The 13,103-nt window shown below is 49.5% G+C and overlaps 1 protein-coding gene across 1 annotated transcript in view; it reads right to left on the minus strand.

Moving 5' to 3' along the window:
- Nucleotides 1–1,914: 1,914 nt before the first annotated feature.
- Cnnm4 (cyclin and CBS domain divalent metal cation transport mediator 4) overlaps nucleotides 1,915–13,103 on the minus strand; it is a 42,937-nt gene continuing 31,748 nt past the window's right edge. The window contains exons 2-7 of the mRNA XM_059282066.1: nucleotides 12,485–12,628; nucleotides 12,062–12,196; nucleotides 10,914–11,083; nucleotides 10,512–10,608; nucleotides 4,763–4,944; nucleotides 1,915–4,159 (exon numbers count right to left, since the gene is read on the minus strand). Coding sequence (XP_059138049.1) covers nucleotides 3,962–4,159; nucleotides 4,763–4,944; nucleotides 10,512–10,608; nucleotides 10,914–11,083; nucleotides 12,062–12,196; nucleotides 12,485–12,628 — 926 coding nt within the window. The 3' untranslated portion in view covers nucleotides 1,915–3,961. The remainder of the gene's footprint in view (nucleotides 4,160–4,762; nucleotides 4,945–10,511; nucleotides 10,609–10,913; nucleotides 11,084–12,061; nucleotides 12,197–12,484; nucleotides 12,629–13,103) is intronic.

The raw sequence follows: 13,103 nt of genomic DNA on the forward strand, positions 1-13,103 counted from the left end.
GACCCTGTATTAAACAAAACATGGCCTGGTGAGATGGCTTAGTGGATAAAGGCACCTACTGCCCACCCGAGTTCAATCCCTGAAACCCATGTAAAGGGAAGAGAGAATCAACTCCACAAAGTTGTCCTTTGACCTCTACACATGTGCTGTATGGTGCATGTGTATACACACACACACACACAAACATAAAATTTTAAAATAGAAGAATGTAACAAAGCAAAACCCTCACAGTTATGAAATCTGACCTCCCTGGCTGGCTTCTGCATTTCTTAGCTCAAACATCCCTCACTCAGTATGATCTTCCCTGACTATATTGATTAGACTGGGTCAAGGATCCAGCCAAGATTTTCATTTGCTCATTTGACAAGCATTTCCTACCCTGAGTACATGCAGGACAGGCACCTTTCTAAAGGCTGGGACTCTGCCAGGGACAAAAGCTTCACCCTCGTGGTGCTCAGAATCGTGCTGGAAAACAGAAAACACTCGAGTCTACAATTTAAGATCTAGCAGAAAGTGTTATACAGAGACAATAAGGGAACTTTAAGGAGATGCTATCTCTGACATGAAGGTAATCAAGGAAGGCTTCTCTATGGAGGTGACCTTTGAGCAGAGGTTTAAATGAAATGAGGGGCAAGCCTTATCGACTGGGAAGAAATGTCCTAGGTGTCAGTGACCAAAGGGCAAAGGCCTTGAGTGATGATCCCTTCCGGGGCTCTTCCTCACAAAACTCACTGAGGGGCTGGTAGCAGCTCGTGTGTAGCAGGAGCTCAGCACCAAACATATCTTTGGGATGGACAGATGGATGGCATTTCTTCCCACCCCTGTATACACATATCTGTGTTACCCTTCCATCTGGGATATTCTCTTTGTTGACTACCAAAGTGCCTTCCTCCCTCCCCCTCCCCTCGTTGACAGAGTCTTCCTGTACAGCCTAGGCTAACCTCAAATTCATGATCTTACTGCCTCAGCCTCCTGTGTGCTGGGATTCCACCTGCCAGCATGTCCAGCTCCACCAGGGTAATGGAAGAAAGGGAGGCAAATGGAGACTAGCCACCTTTTATAGAGCAAGGTCTTGTCTCAAAACCAGAGCTAGGCATGGTGGCACATGCCTTTAATCCCAGCTCTCAGGAGGCAAATGTAGGTAAATCTCTGTGAGTTCAAGGCCAGCCTGGTTTACATAGCAAGTTCTAAAATAGCTAGAGGTACATAATTTGAGAAACTTGTCTAAAAACAAAACAAAAACAAAAACCAACCCCCCCCCAAAAAAAAAACATAGGCATGGTGGTGCACACCCGAGTTCCTAGCATTCAGGAAGTGGAGGCAAGGGGATCACCCCCAATCTGACACTCCAAGCACAAGCAAAACAACCTCCAGTTTAATGTGGATCTTTGCTTGTTTGATTCTCTGGCCTTGGAGCACAGGATTGCACATGCTAGTTTTCAGTATGTGTGAATGCCACAAAAGGGTTCCACAGCGGCGATTCTGAGTGATACAGCGAGGAAAACCTCAGTCAGCTGTCTCAGGAGATGGACACCCCATCCCAGAAAGCACACCAGCTCATCAAGATACACAAAAAGCAGCCTCTGCATGTTGTGAAACAACACGATCCCAAACAGCCCTCATCCCCCAGAGAGGGAAGAAGGGCCATTTGTTCATCCCAGCACTCACAAATCGAATCCTATGGCATCTGATTTATTTACCCTGCTTCTGTGAACAGCTACCACTCCACGACTCCTATGACCACTGCTGTGACTATACCATTTTGTAAGTTCTGCTTGCATTCCACTTCCAAACAGTTCCAGAACATTCAACCGCCCTTGTCCTGTCACAAGTGACAGCCAGTCACTTCTGTCTCTACAGTATACAGTAAATACGTCCGGAAGCAAAACACCCGAGTTATAAGCTCACCAAGACTTATATGCATTTCATTTTTTATTACCAATCAAAAATAAATTCCATATATTGTTTAGCAAATATTATCATTGTTTTGTGACAAAAGACACAAGAGTCATAACAACAAAACTCCCCGAGAGTCAAACTCATAACAATGCCAAAATAAATCACAAAAATATACAAATTAAAATCTTAATGCAAAATAAATAGGAGTCATTTGCTACGGCGACTGTGACTTGCCTACCCACTTGGATGCCACCTGCGAAGTCTTCCTTACCTGGGAAGACATACGGACCAGGCCAGTTCCAGGGTATGGCTCAGCCCAGGAACCAGAGGTTGGATGAGGAAGTGAAAAAATTGCGCTGGGAGGAGGAAGTCATCAGACCAGTAATATTTGGAAATAATTATGACCCTCTGCAAGAAGTGATTCTAAATGTGGGAGGGGGAGGGGGAGGGCGGGCTGGGAGGGGAGGGGCCTGTCTGTTGGTGGTGACTGTGTCTGCAGAGAGGTAGCTGTGGAAGTGTGTGCACCTGCTACTTTTGCTTCACACCCACCACGTGGTTTTGCTCTACCTGGCACTTAGGTCTCTCAGGAACACAGCTGGCAGCTCCCCTAGGGCCTCGGGAGCATGCCGCACCTACAGAAAACTAAGGGTTTCGTAAGGACTTGGAGGTCTGGTGTCTTTCCCTTATAGTTGAAAACCACCTTCTTCTCTGGGCTTCTAGGAGTAAGTTCTGTGAGTGGAGGAGACCTCAGCCTGGCCAGGGGTACAAGACACCCCTAGGAGGTGGGATTCTCTGGGTACATAGACAGCAGAGTACTTGGGGTGACAGGACTCCACTGGCTGAGGAAAGGAGTGAATACATTAGGTGAAACCCTCCTTTCCTGGGGGTCCTTAAGTGGGCAAAAGAGGTCAGGTGACCCTCAGCCAGCTACATAGGCTAGGGTGTGATGACCCAGCTTGGGTGGCTTCCAACATGTCCTGTCCCCAGTCCCTAGAGGGATGAGTATAGAGATAAGAATGGGGAGCTGGGGAAGAAGTCTTCCTGGGTGAACTTCTGAACCCTGACTCTTCTTGCAGCTGTGGGTGGTAGAGTAGTAACTGTTAACACAGATACCTACGGTCAGATTCGGCCCTGGAACCAGAAGGAGTATCCGACAAGTCACCTCTAAAGTAGGTGCTGTCCCCTCAGAGGGGGGACCTTTGGTAAAACAGAGCGCATGGCCAAGGAGCAGATAAGCAACAGTAGAGCCAAAGACCACGCCTAACTCTTGGAGCCAGACCCTAACAGGAGGAAATTGTCCAAAGGGATAGATGAGAGCCAGGGGGTGGTTCTCAGCTGAGTCCCGACTCAGCAGCAGAGCCTGTGGACCGAGTTCTAGGAGATCACTGGATCCTGGAGCAGATGTAGTCCTCTCTGTTGCCGGGGTGGGTCATCGTGTCCCTGAACAGTTCCCCAGCACCTCTCAGCCTCAGTGACCTCAGTGCGTGTGTCCTAGCAGTGGATGCCAGTATCATTTGGATCCCTGCTTCCTCGGTAGAACTGTCTTCCTCCCAGGAGCCCCCTCCTGTGGGCTCCAGGTCCCCCACTGCTGCAGAAGAATGGTTCTTAGAGCAACAGACACAGGCTGAAAGGTCTTGGCCAGGAACAGGTTATGGCTGTTGCTTCCTGGGGTGAGGAACCCTCCTCCCCTTTGGGTTTCTTGAAAAAAAAAAATTTTTTTTTTTTTTTTTTTTTTACATAAAGTTCCTTAACCCTGTCTTCCCTTCCCAAAATGATATTTAAAAAGAGGAGCAATGAGCCTAGCTTAAAAATTCTCTCAGTGTTTAAAAAAAAAAAAAGACAAAAACAGCCTTTGCTCACTAGCTGGGCTGGGCAGGCATCATGTCAGAGCTGTTAAGAGGTCCCCATCTGCAGCCAGATCGATCCCCTGGGAGGGATGTCTAGTTGCTCGGTCATGCAGGATATCTACCTGCACCCCTTCTAGCCTAACAGGCTCCCTGACGTCATGTGGGCCCACTGGGGAGACACCCGCAGGGCAGGCAGGAGTCCCCGGGCCCTCCTGTCAGATGGCACCGTCCTGGGAGGCTCTGTGCAGCAAAGAGTTGCGTTCATTGAGGAGCGTCGTGGTCTCATCCACCACAGGCAGCTCCGGCTTCTCGGTAAAGTTCTCCGAGCAGGTGGCACAGCTGTCTAAGGCGAGCTGAGGGCTGTTGTCCATGCGGGAGGCCAGCAACCCGTTCTGGTACTGCTGCCTTGTGATCTGCAGAGGGAGGAGGAGGAGAGAGAGAGAAGAAGGGGTGTGACGTGCAGGGCTGAGGATCCAGCCAGACGGGGCCAGGAGAGAGGTGGCCAGGTGGAAGGCCAGAAGAGCTGGAAGGAAAAGTGTTCCAGGGGCAGCGAGAAGGATCAGGAGGGAAGGGCACCTGCCACACAGGCTTGGGGACCTGAGTTCAATCCCCAGAACCCATGGAAAAGTGGACAGAGAGAACTAACTCTGTTCTTTGTCCTTTGACCTACACACACACACACACACACACACACACCCCCCTCACCACCATCATCATCAATTGTCCTAGGCAGGACATTTTCAGAGCTTGAGGCCAGCCTGGACTACAATCAGACCATGTCTCAAGAAAACAAAAAACAAGAAGTGCTAGGAATGTTGCTCAGTGGTACACTGTTGGCCTGGCATGGGTGACAGCCTGGCTATATCTCCAGGACTACAAGAGAAATACAATAAGTGACATCTAAGTTTTCTCTTTAAAGACAAAAAAAAAAAAAAAAAGTGTTCAGGTCTGGACTGCCCATGCTGGCTCCAGAACAGAGCTATCTAGAGAACTGGAAAACTGTGGGAGGCACTTACCTTGATGTACTGCAGGTCTGTGAGCGCGCGGACACTGAAGTCAGACACATACTGGCCCAGAATGCAGCTGCCAAACTGGTTGCTGCCTGCCAGGGATGAGGAGGGCGTCATGTCTATGTTGCGGTCTGGGTAACTGAGGGAGGCCGAGCGGCTGAGTGGAGTTGGGTGGGCTGGGGACCGGTCTGTAGGGACAGCAGATAATCAGATAATCACAGAGCCTGCCTCCCCTGGCGCCCACCCCAGCTCCTTGTCTGACCTCAGACATGGATGGTAGGGACTCTAACCATGTCCCCACCAGGAAGAGGTCACAGTTCTCAGGGGCAAACAGAAGTACACACAGGTCAGTGAGTTAGTGTGCTTAAAAGTGTCACATGGTAGGTGTTAAGAATGCCACCCAAGCAAACCAACCAGAAAATAAAAACCAAGACATTTATGGCTACAAAACCCCCTCATTAGTCAATATAACACAATGATTTCCCACATATGACATAGACAAACCACTATCTTGTCCTAACGCCAACTTACATCAAGTGACCTACACTTAAAAAAAAAAAAAAATGGAGCCAGGCGGTGGTGACGCACACCTTTAATCCCAGCACTGGAGAGGCAGCAGAAGGCAGTTCTCTGTGAGTTCAAGGCCAGCCTGGTCTACAGAGCGAGATCCAGGACAGGCACCAAAACTACACAGAGAAACCCTGTCTCAAAAAACAAAACAAAAGAAAAATCAGGACAGGGTCTGGAGAGATGGCTCAGTGAAGAGTGCGTGTTGCATAATTATGAGGATTTTTGGCACTGGGATCCCAGCACCCCTGCATCAAGCCTGGTTTCCAGTCAACACTAGTAACTCAATTGACAAGGGATCTGATAAGTTCTGGCTGGCCTCCACATAGAGGCGCACACACCCATATATGCATATATATTCATGCAGACACGAATAAACAAAAAATGTAAAATATTTTAAAAACTTTTTTGAAGCAAGGTCTCATTGTACAGCATAAGTCAGCCTCCAATTCGGTCTTCCTCCCTTCCTCCCAAGCATTGGGATTATAGGTACACAGCACGATAACTGCTGTAAACTGTGGATTTTAAGACAAAACACATCTATTAAAAGGAAGAACACACAGGCTAAACTGAGTGGCACATGCCTGTAATCTCAGAACCCAGGAGGCCAAGGTGAGAAAGATCATGAATTTTAGATTAGCCTTGGCTACACAGTGAAACCTTGTCTCAAGAAAAGGAAGACATAGAGTCTGCATTCTCACTATGAATTCTACCCTGGCAACACAATACCTGTCATGCTCTTAAGAGGGTCAAAGGTGTGCTCTCTGTGTAACCCCAACCCTGGCAGAGGAATGGGGTGAACGGGCCCTTGTCCCAGAAAGCCAGAGGTTCCAAAGGCAGCACAGACTTCTCTCCCCAGGCAAGGGTAGTAACTCGAGTCCAGAGGAAGCGAGAAGAAACTAAGTTATCAACCGTCCTTGGTTCTTAGTTATGAGAACACTTAAAGAACAATGAGGTGCACAGAGAAGTTGACTCTGAAGAGCGAGGGGGCTTGGTCTGAGCATGGAGCTATTAAGTTCCTAGTCACCGAGTCAAGAAGACTATGTAGGTGCCACATGCGGCTGTGATCGTCACGTAGAAAAAACTAGGACACATAGTCTGATGACTCAATGACTGGGTGGTGGCTCCACTACTAAAACCAGAAAACAGGGCCACTGGAAGACCAGCAAGGTGGCTCAGCAGGTAAAGGCACTTGCTGCCATGACTAACGACCTGAGTTCAATCCCCTGGACCTACAGAGAGGAAGGGGAGAAGTGACTCCCACAAGTTGTTCTCTGACTTCCCTTGTGCACATGTGCATACTTGCTTGTACACGTATACACACACACACACACACTGTAATAAAATTTAAAAAAATATTTCATCTTAATTATTTGAATGACAAGATGCTCTTTAGTTAATGTTTACTAACACTGTTTATGTTATGTTTACTTATGTTATGTTTAGTTAATGTTTACTAAAGCTGACTTTGTTTGTTTACTGTAGTGCTGGGGATCAAACCCAGGGCCTGGAACACACCAGTCAAAAGCTCTATCACTGAGTAGTCCCAAAAGCTGAATTTAAAGTTCCCAGTGCTACCTGGCATGCATAACCAGCTTGCGCTACATAGCAAGTTCAAAGCCATTCTAGCCTACAGAGTAAGATCCAATGATTTTAAAAAAGGAAAAGAAAACTACAAGCATTGTAGTGGGTGCAGGCAACTGGAGCTCAGTACTCTACAGTAGTTTGCACTCGTAACCACCCAGCCATTTCTCCAGCCTCTACTTTTATTTTTTAAAACAATTTTTTAACAATTACTTATGTATTTTATCTATGAGTGCTCTGTCTGAATATACACCGGCATGCCAGAAGAGGGCATTAGATCCCAAATGGTTGTGAGCCACCATGCAGTAGCTGGGAATTGAACTCAGGACCTCTGGAGGAGGATGCGGTGCTCTTAACCATTGAGCCATCTCTCCAGCCCCTTTATTTGAATTTTTCTTTTAACTTGTGTGTGTGCGCGTGCAGGAATGAACAGGCATGTGGGTACGTGAACGCTATGGTGCACTCACAGAGCTAAGAGCACAACTTTCAGGAGTTGGCTGTCTCATACCACCACAGATTCTGGGGACTGGACTCAGGTTGCCAGGCTGTGAGGCCAGAGCTTTTACCTTCTGAGTCTTCCTGCCTGCCCTGACGAGGGGATTTATGGAAAAGCATTCATTTCGGACACAAACATCAGGGTTCAAGCTACAGATGTAAAAACTCCTGGCGATTCATGAACTAAGACTAAGAATGGAGGGAGGGGCTAAAGCAGTGAGTGACAACCAAGTCACCATTTTTAAAACAAGGGGTCAGGATAGCATGTACTGTGAAATATTAAGAGAAAAATTCACACAAGAAAAGTAAAAATTGAGGGGCTGGGTATTTAGCTCAGTGGTAGAGTACTTGTCTAGTATGTGTGAAAGCTTTGGGTTCCATACACATAAATACACACACACACATACACACAGAGGGATGGGGCGGGGTTAAACTAATTACAAGCTGGGTGTGGTGGCCCTTTAATCCCAGCACTCGGGAGGCAGAAGGATCTCTGTGAGTTTGAGGCCAGCCTGGTCTATAGAGCAAGTTCCAGGACAGCCAAACCTACACAGAGAAACCCTGTCTCAAAAAAAACAACAACAACTAATTATAAAAATATAAAACAAGCCAGGCAGTGGTGGTACACGCCTTTAATCTCAGCACTCGGGAGGCTGAGCCAGGTGGATCTCTGTGAGTTCGAGGCCAGCCTAGACAGGCACCAAAACTACACAGAGAAACCCTGTCTTGAAAAAACCAAACCAAACCAAACAAACAAACAAACAAGAAAATACATATCTATCTCAAGAACTAACAGACTGGCTTGTCAAGTTTTAGACATGCTGTCAGGGCCTGGGTTGGTTCTGACCTATGCAGGACTCACCAGCTTGGCCAGAATCTGAGGGCTGACTAGGTCCTTCACACACATGTGGGGACTAAATGTCACTAACTGTTCCCATGATTCCTAGGAGAGGCCAAGTCCAGATGCAGAACCTGGCATTTGGTTTTTTTCTAAGTACTTGCTGGTGGGAATCTCACATTTTAGTTGTTACAGAGAAAACAAAATAATGAAAGTTGGACTCTAAGCATATTCTACATCAACTATCTCATTTATTGCCCCCACCCCAGGCTTTTGAAGTGGGTCGAGTGTTAGTTCCATTTTTCAAGTGGGAAGAACAAGACAGGGGTGGAGTTTAGCTAAGAACAGTAGATAGAGAGGCAAAGGGATGACCTTACTCTGGGGCTTTGCCTCGTCCTGCCATGCTGTAGTCTCGCTCATTAGGCTATGAAGAAGGATGAGAAGGACTAAGAAAGCTGATGGGATGACGTGCCATCCCGCAGAGGCTTGTGAGAGGGTTGGAGCAGAGTGCTGGCCGGCTGGGCTTCGTTGCCTCCAGGCTCCAGCAGCAGCCACAGGCTGAGTGTGCGCACTTGGCTTCGTCAGGAACAATCCTCCACTCTCAGACCCATCATCTGAGCGTCCTATGTGTCTGTGTGTCTGTTGGGTGATGCTTTCTCAAGGACTTAAGGACCCTTGGAAAGGCCCTTCCAAGACAGTGGCAGACCCATCCAGAAACTGAGCCCTGGGCCTCGCAGAGATAATACCCATTAAGAGTCAGGCTGGACCCTAAGTGTGCCTAGGAGCAAGTCCCCAGGTTCCTCTGGGAGTCATTAGTGCAGCTGCAGTACAAAGATCTAGCAGCAGGTGGCACTGTGCACTTCTCTAGCATGCCATGTTACCTGAGAGCCAGGAGAGCAGGGAGTTCAGCTTGCCAGGGGAACACCCAGCCTGCACAGGAGGCGCTGGAGCAACAGAGGAGGAAGTCAGTGACCTGGGAAGGGTCACAAGCCACAGGAACAGGATGGAGAGGCAGATTTGATGGGCCAGGCTACCTCAAGCAGGGTAAGGTGGGAGTGGGCCACAGTCCCACCTGAGGGACAGACTTAGATGGGAAGGGTGCTCAGGACAGACCAAAGAGCCCTATGCAGAGAATGTGTCCAGAGTCATCGCCCCTGCCTTCCAGCCAACTCCACACCGAATGTCATGACCTGGGGTCAGGTGACTGTGCCCAAGACCCAGAGAGTTCTCTACATCAGCACTGGGAGGAGTCCCTTCCACCCTCAAGTCCTTCTGAACAAGAGTTCCCCAAACATTAGGTGAGTACACACCTAGACTCTTAGGAGACTAAGGCAGGAGGATGAAGAGTTCCAGGCCAGTCACAAAGCAAGACCATTTCAAAATATCAAAAATCTCCTAAGCAAAAAACCAAGGATGCTCTCAGCAGGGGCGGCTCAGTCTTCCTTAGACCTGATACGTTCGGGCAAGGGGTACCTGCTCTGTAGCCCAACTTGTTTGCCCTTGATCTTAGCCCCAGAAGCCTGCAGTACCCTGGCTCATCCTAACACATGGGCAGAGAAAGCAGTGGTTATGCTGTGTTGGTATTCCTGGATGCCCTGGCCCTGTGCATTGGGAGCTTCTCGTCAAAGGATATGACAAATGAGGCACCGGGATTCTCTAAGAGTTACAGCTAATACCCTTCTGGCATACCCTGTTCTAGGCACCAAAGATGGCTTTTATTCTCCCCCTGCTACAGTAAGCTGGCACACCTCTGCCAAGGTCAGAGTGTTCACACAGGGTAAAGTCCAGGAGGGTGAGACTTGCTAGGGTGCTGAGGTTTCACCCTTCCCCATGACCTCTTAAACAGGGAACACCTGAGCCACCCAGGACCAGAGGTCATCCTTGAGGGGACCCAGCTCCCAATGCCTGCCCCTACTATCAGAACCCAAACCTGACCAAACTGCAGTAACTGAGGCCCCGGAGAGCTAAAGTCATCTACAACTTACCCAGGCGAGCAGGCTCTGCGCTACCTCCTGACACCAGTACTCTGTGTACCCCAATTCCCCAGTCCTTCATGCGCCTCCTATCCTGCTCTGATGTTCTAGTCAATGATGGTACAGGGGTCTCCTACTGGCCCATTTTAACCTCATCATGCTGTCTGCGGTCAAAGGTCGTTGATCATTTCCATTTCCAAAGCCCAGGAACTGCCTGACTCCCTGGTCAGGGTCAGTGTCGCTGGGTCCCAAGTGTCACAAGTGTCAGTGGGTCACCAGGACCTGGCCTACAACTCACCCGAGGCTGGCGAGGATAGGGCCATGGTCCCATAGTACGAGAAGGCGCCTGTCTCAAACTTCATGTTCTCCTTGCCTGCTTCTACTTCCACCTTCCCCTGAAAGAACGCGGGGTTAAGATTACAACCTGGCTTAGAGAGCTGGTTTGAGGCCTGTGTGGCAATAAGAGAGGCGTTAAACCGAGGCAATTCTACCAAACAGGGAACGCTGGCCCCGGAGCCGGCAGCACTCAAGGCCTCGACCTCTGGGCCCAAGAGTGGCCTCTGGGGGAGAGGCTGGGCAACCTGGAGCACAGGTTCAGGGGGAGGCCGCACACTCTCTAGTGGCTCATGGGAAGGGGGACGCACAGGCGTTGGAGGGGGGTGGCCTGGGCCCCGAGGCCCAGCGTCAGAGGCTGGCTCACCTGCAGGATGAGGACGAAGTAGTCAGCCGCCTTGTTCCGGGCGTACAGGTAATGGCGATTGAAGTACTTGTTGTGCTCATCAAACTTGAGCTCCTGAATGACATCCGGGTATTTGAGCAGCCGCAGCAGGATTTTCTCTGATATCAGAGAGGGGCTGAACTGGGGCACCTCTGCAGGAAAGAGAGGAGACGTCACGTGGCGCTTGCACCAGGTGGCCCTGCAGCTGGGTCACTGCTGTGCCGACATCTAAGCGGTCCTGGCCACTCTGTACTAAGATGGCTTCCTCCCTGCTTGGGCTATTGCTTCGGGCTTCTAGTACTAACAATACTAGTACTAACTAATACTAGTTAGTATAATAATAACAATAATACTAGTTATCGTTAGTACCAGAGCCATGTAGGCTGAGAGATTCCATGCTGCTTGGGCAGATAAGTGAACTCATGTGTCTCAGTTTTCTCATCAGTAAGATGGGGACAAACCTTCCCTGGGTGGTTTCCTGTTAAAGTGAGACAGCACAGCATTTAGACACACTCTTCCCTTGTGCATGTTAATTAAGTGTTCCTACAATTACTACTCTCTGCGCCAGCGACGACCAGCAAGGAAACACACAGGGAAAGGAATTCTTGCACCTTTAGCAGGTGAGCCAGAAAGGAAGCTGGAGGAAGGGTGAGAGCATGGGAGGTCAGTGTTTTTCTGAACTGTCACCCGGGCCCAAAGGGTGCTTAGAATGAGAGATGATAGAAGAAAAAGGCCACTGATCTACAAGTCAGCTGTGCAGGCTCATCTGTGGACACAACCCTTCCCCTGCACACAGATGGAAGCTGGAGGGGCAAGCATGGCGCTGTGAACAGGCTCTTCAGGGCAGGTGAGCAGGCCAGCAGGGGGCAGTGTATATCGCAGGATCACAGCCTGAAGGGCCTGGGGCTCCCAGGTACTCCCTTGGATGTCTCAGTGATTGCTTTGTAAACTAACTAGACTGTTCCTCCAAGTCCCTGATAGCCACTCATGGTGAGCAGAAGAGGGATCGATCCCCAGACCCTTCCAAAGTGAACATGTCCTCTCTCCATGGGAGGCGTGGCCAGAGACCCAGGCTGCTCCCTTTGTGACTGTACTCCCAACCACAGGGAAGGCGCTTCCCACACTCTTACCTGTAGCCAGGAAGCGATGAGCAGCCAGAAGAAGCTGAGGTGAGATTTTCACTTTGAGTTCATTGTCAGCATCCTTGAAGGCAGAGAAGTCACGTTTGTTCTTCATAGATACCCGTTTCCGGGTTCGATTGTCAGCTGTAAGAGGGAAGGTCTGGAAATAAGATCCCTGACCCCTGAGGACTGGATCTGGACCCTCTAGTTCCTTGGCCTCTCTCCACAGGGAGGGCAGAGGAAGACTCTTGTCACTCTGTTCAGCACTGTGTACCCTCTTCACCACAGCCAGTGAAGGGCACCTAGCTGGCTACTAGGCCTGGCTCAGGGGCCCAGGGCCTCCACACCCCTGCACTGGAGTCTTTCTACCTAGGGATACCAGATTTCAGAGGCACAGTGGGATTCTGGGCCTATGGAGAGGGCGGAACTCACTGTACATGTCCGACTCATCCAGGATCTCAGACTTGATGATCTCCTCAATGACGTCCTCCAGAGTGACCAAGCCCAGCACCTCGTAGAAGGGGTCACAATCACCTTCGTTGTTCACCTTCTGAACAATGGCCAGATGCGACTTCCCTGTAGGAAGGGACACTAAGTCAGGCATGAACTCCCTCAACACAAGGTCCACACACTTCGGGTTGAGTTGCAGGCGCAGAGTCACTGTGGTTTTCTTTCCTTTCCCGGTTCCTGATGCTGCTTCTACAAGCAGATACTGCTCTTGTGGACGGGAAGACCACAGGATTTTTAAATGCATGACATTACACTTGGGACCCTTTGTTTAAAGAGGATGGAAACTGGGTGCGGTGACTCACATCTGTCATCCCAGTACTCAGGAGGTGGAGGCAGGAGGATTGCTGCAAGTTTGAGGCCATCCTGGGTTACACAGTCAATCCCAGGCCAGCCTGAACTATATACATCCCCTGTCACATACCAAAAAAGAAGACAAAAACCTAAGGAGGATAAAAATGACAGGCTCTGCCCGGCATTGACTGCCCAGGGTTCCGAGGCCCCAGGAAAGTGAGAGGCTACAGTACAAGGCCACAGGAGGCCC

The sequence above is a fragment of the Peromyscus eremicus genome, chromosome 16_21, assembly GCF_949786415.1.
Source record: "Peromyscus eremicus chromosome 16_21, PerEre_H2_v1, whole genome shotgun sequence".
Classification (NCBI taxonomy): Eukaryota; Metazoa; Chordata; class Mammalia; order Rodentia; family Cricetidae; genus Peromyscus; species Peromyscus eremicus.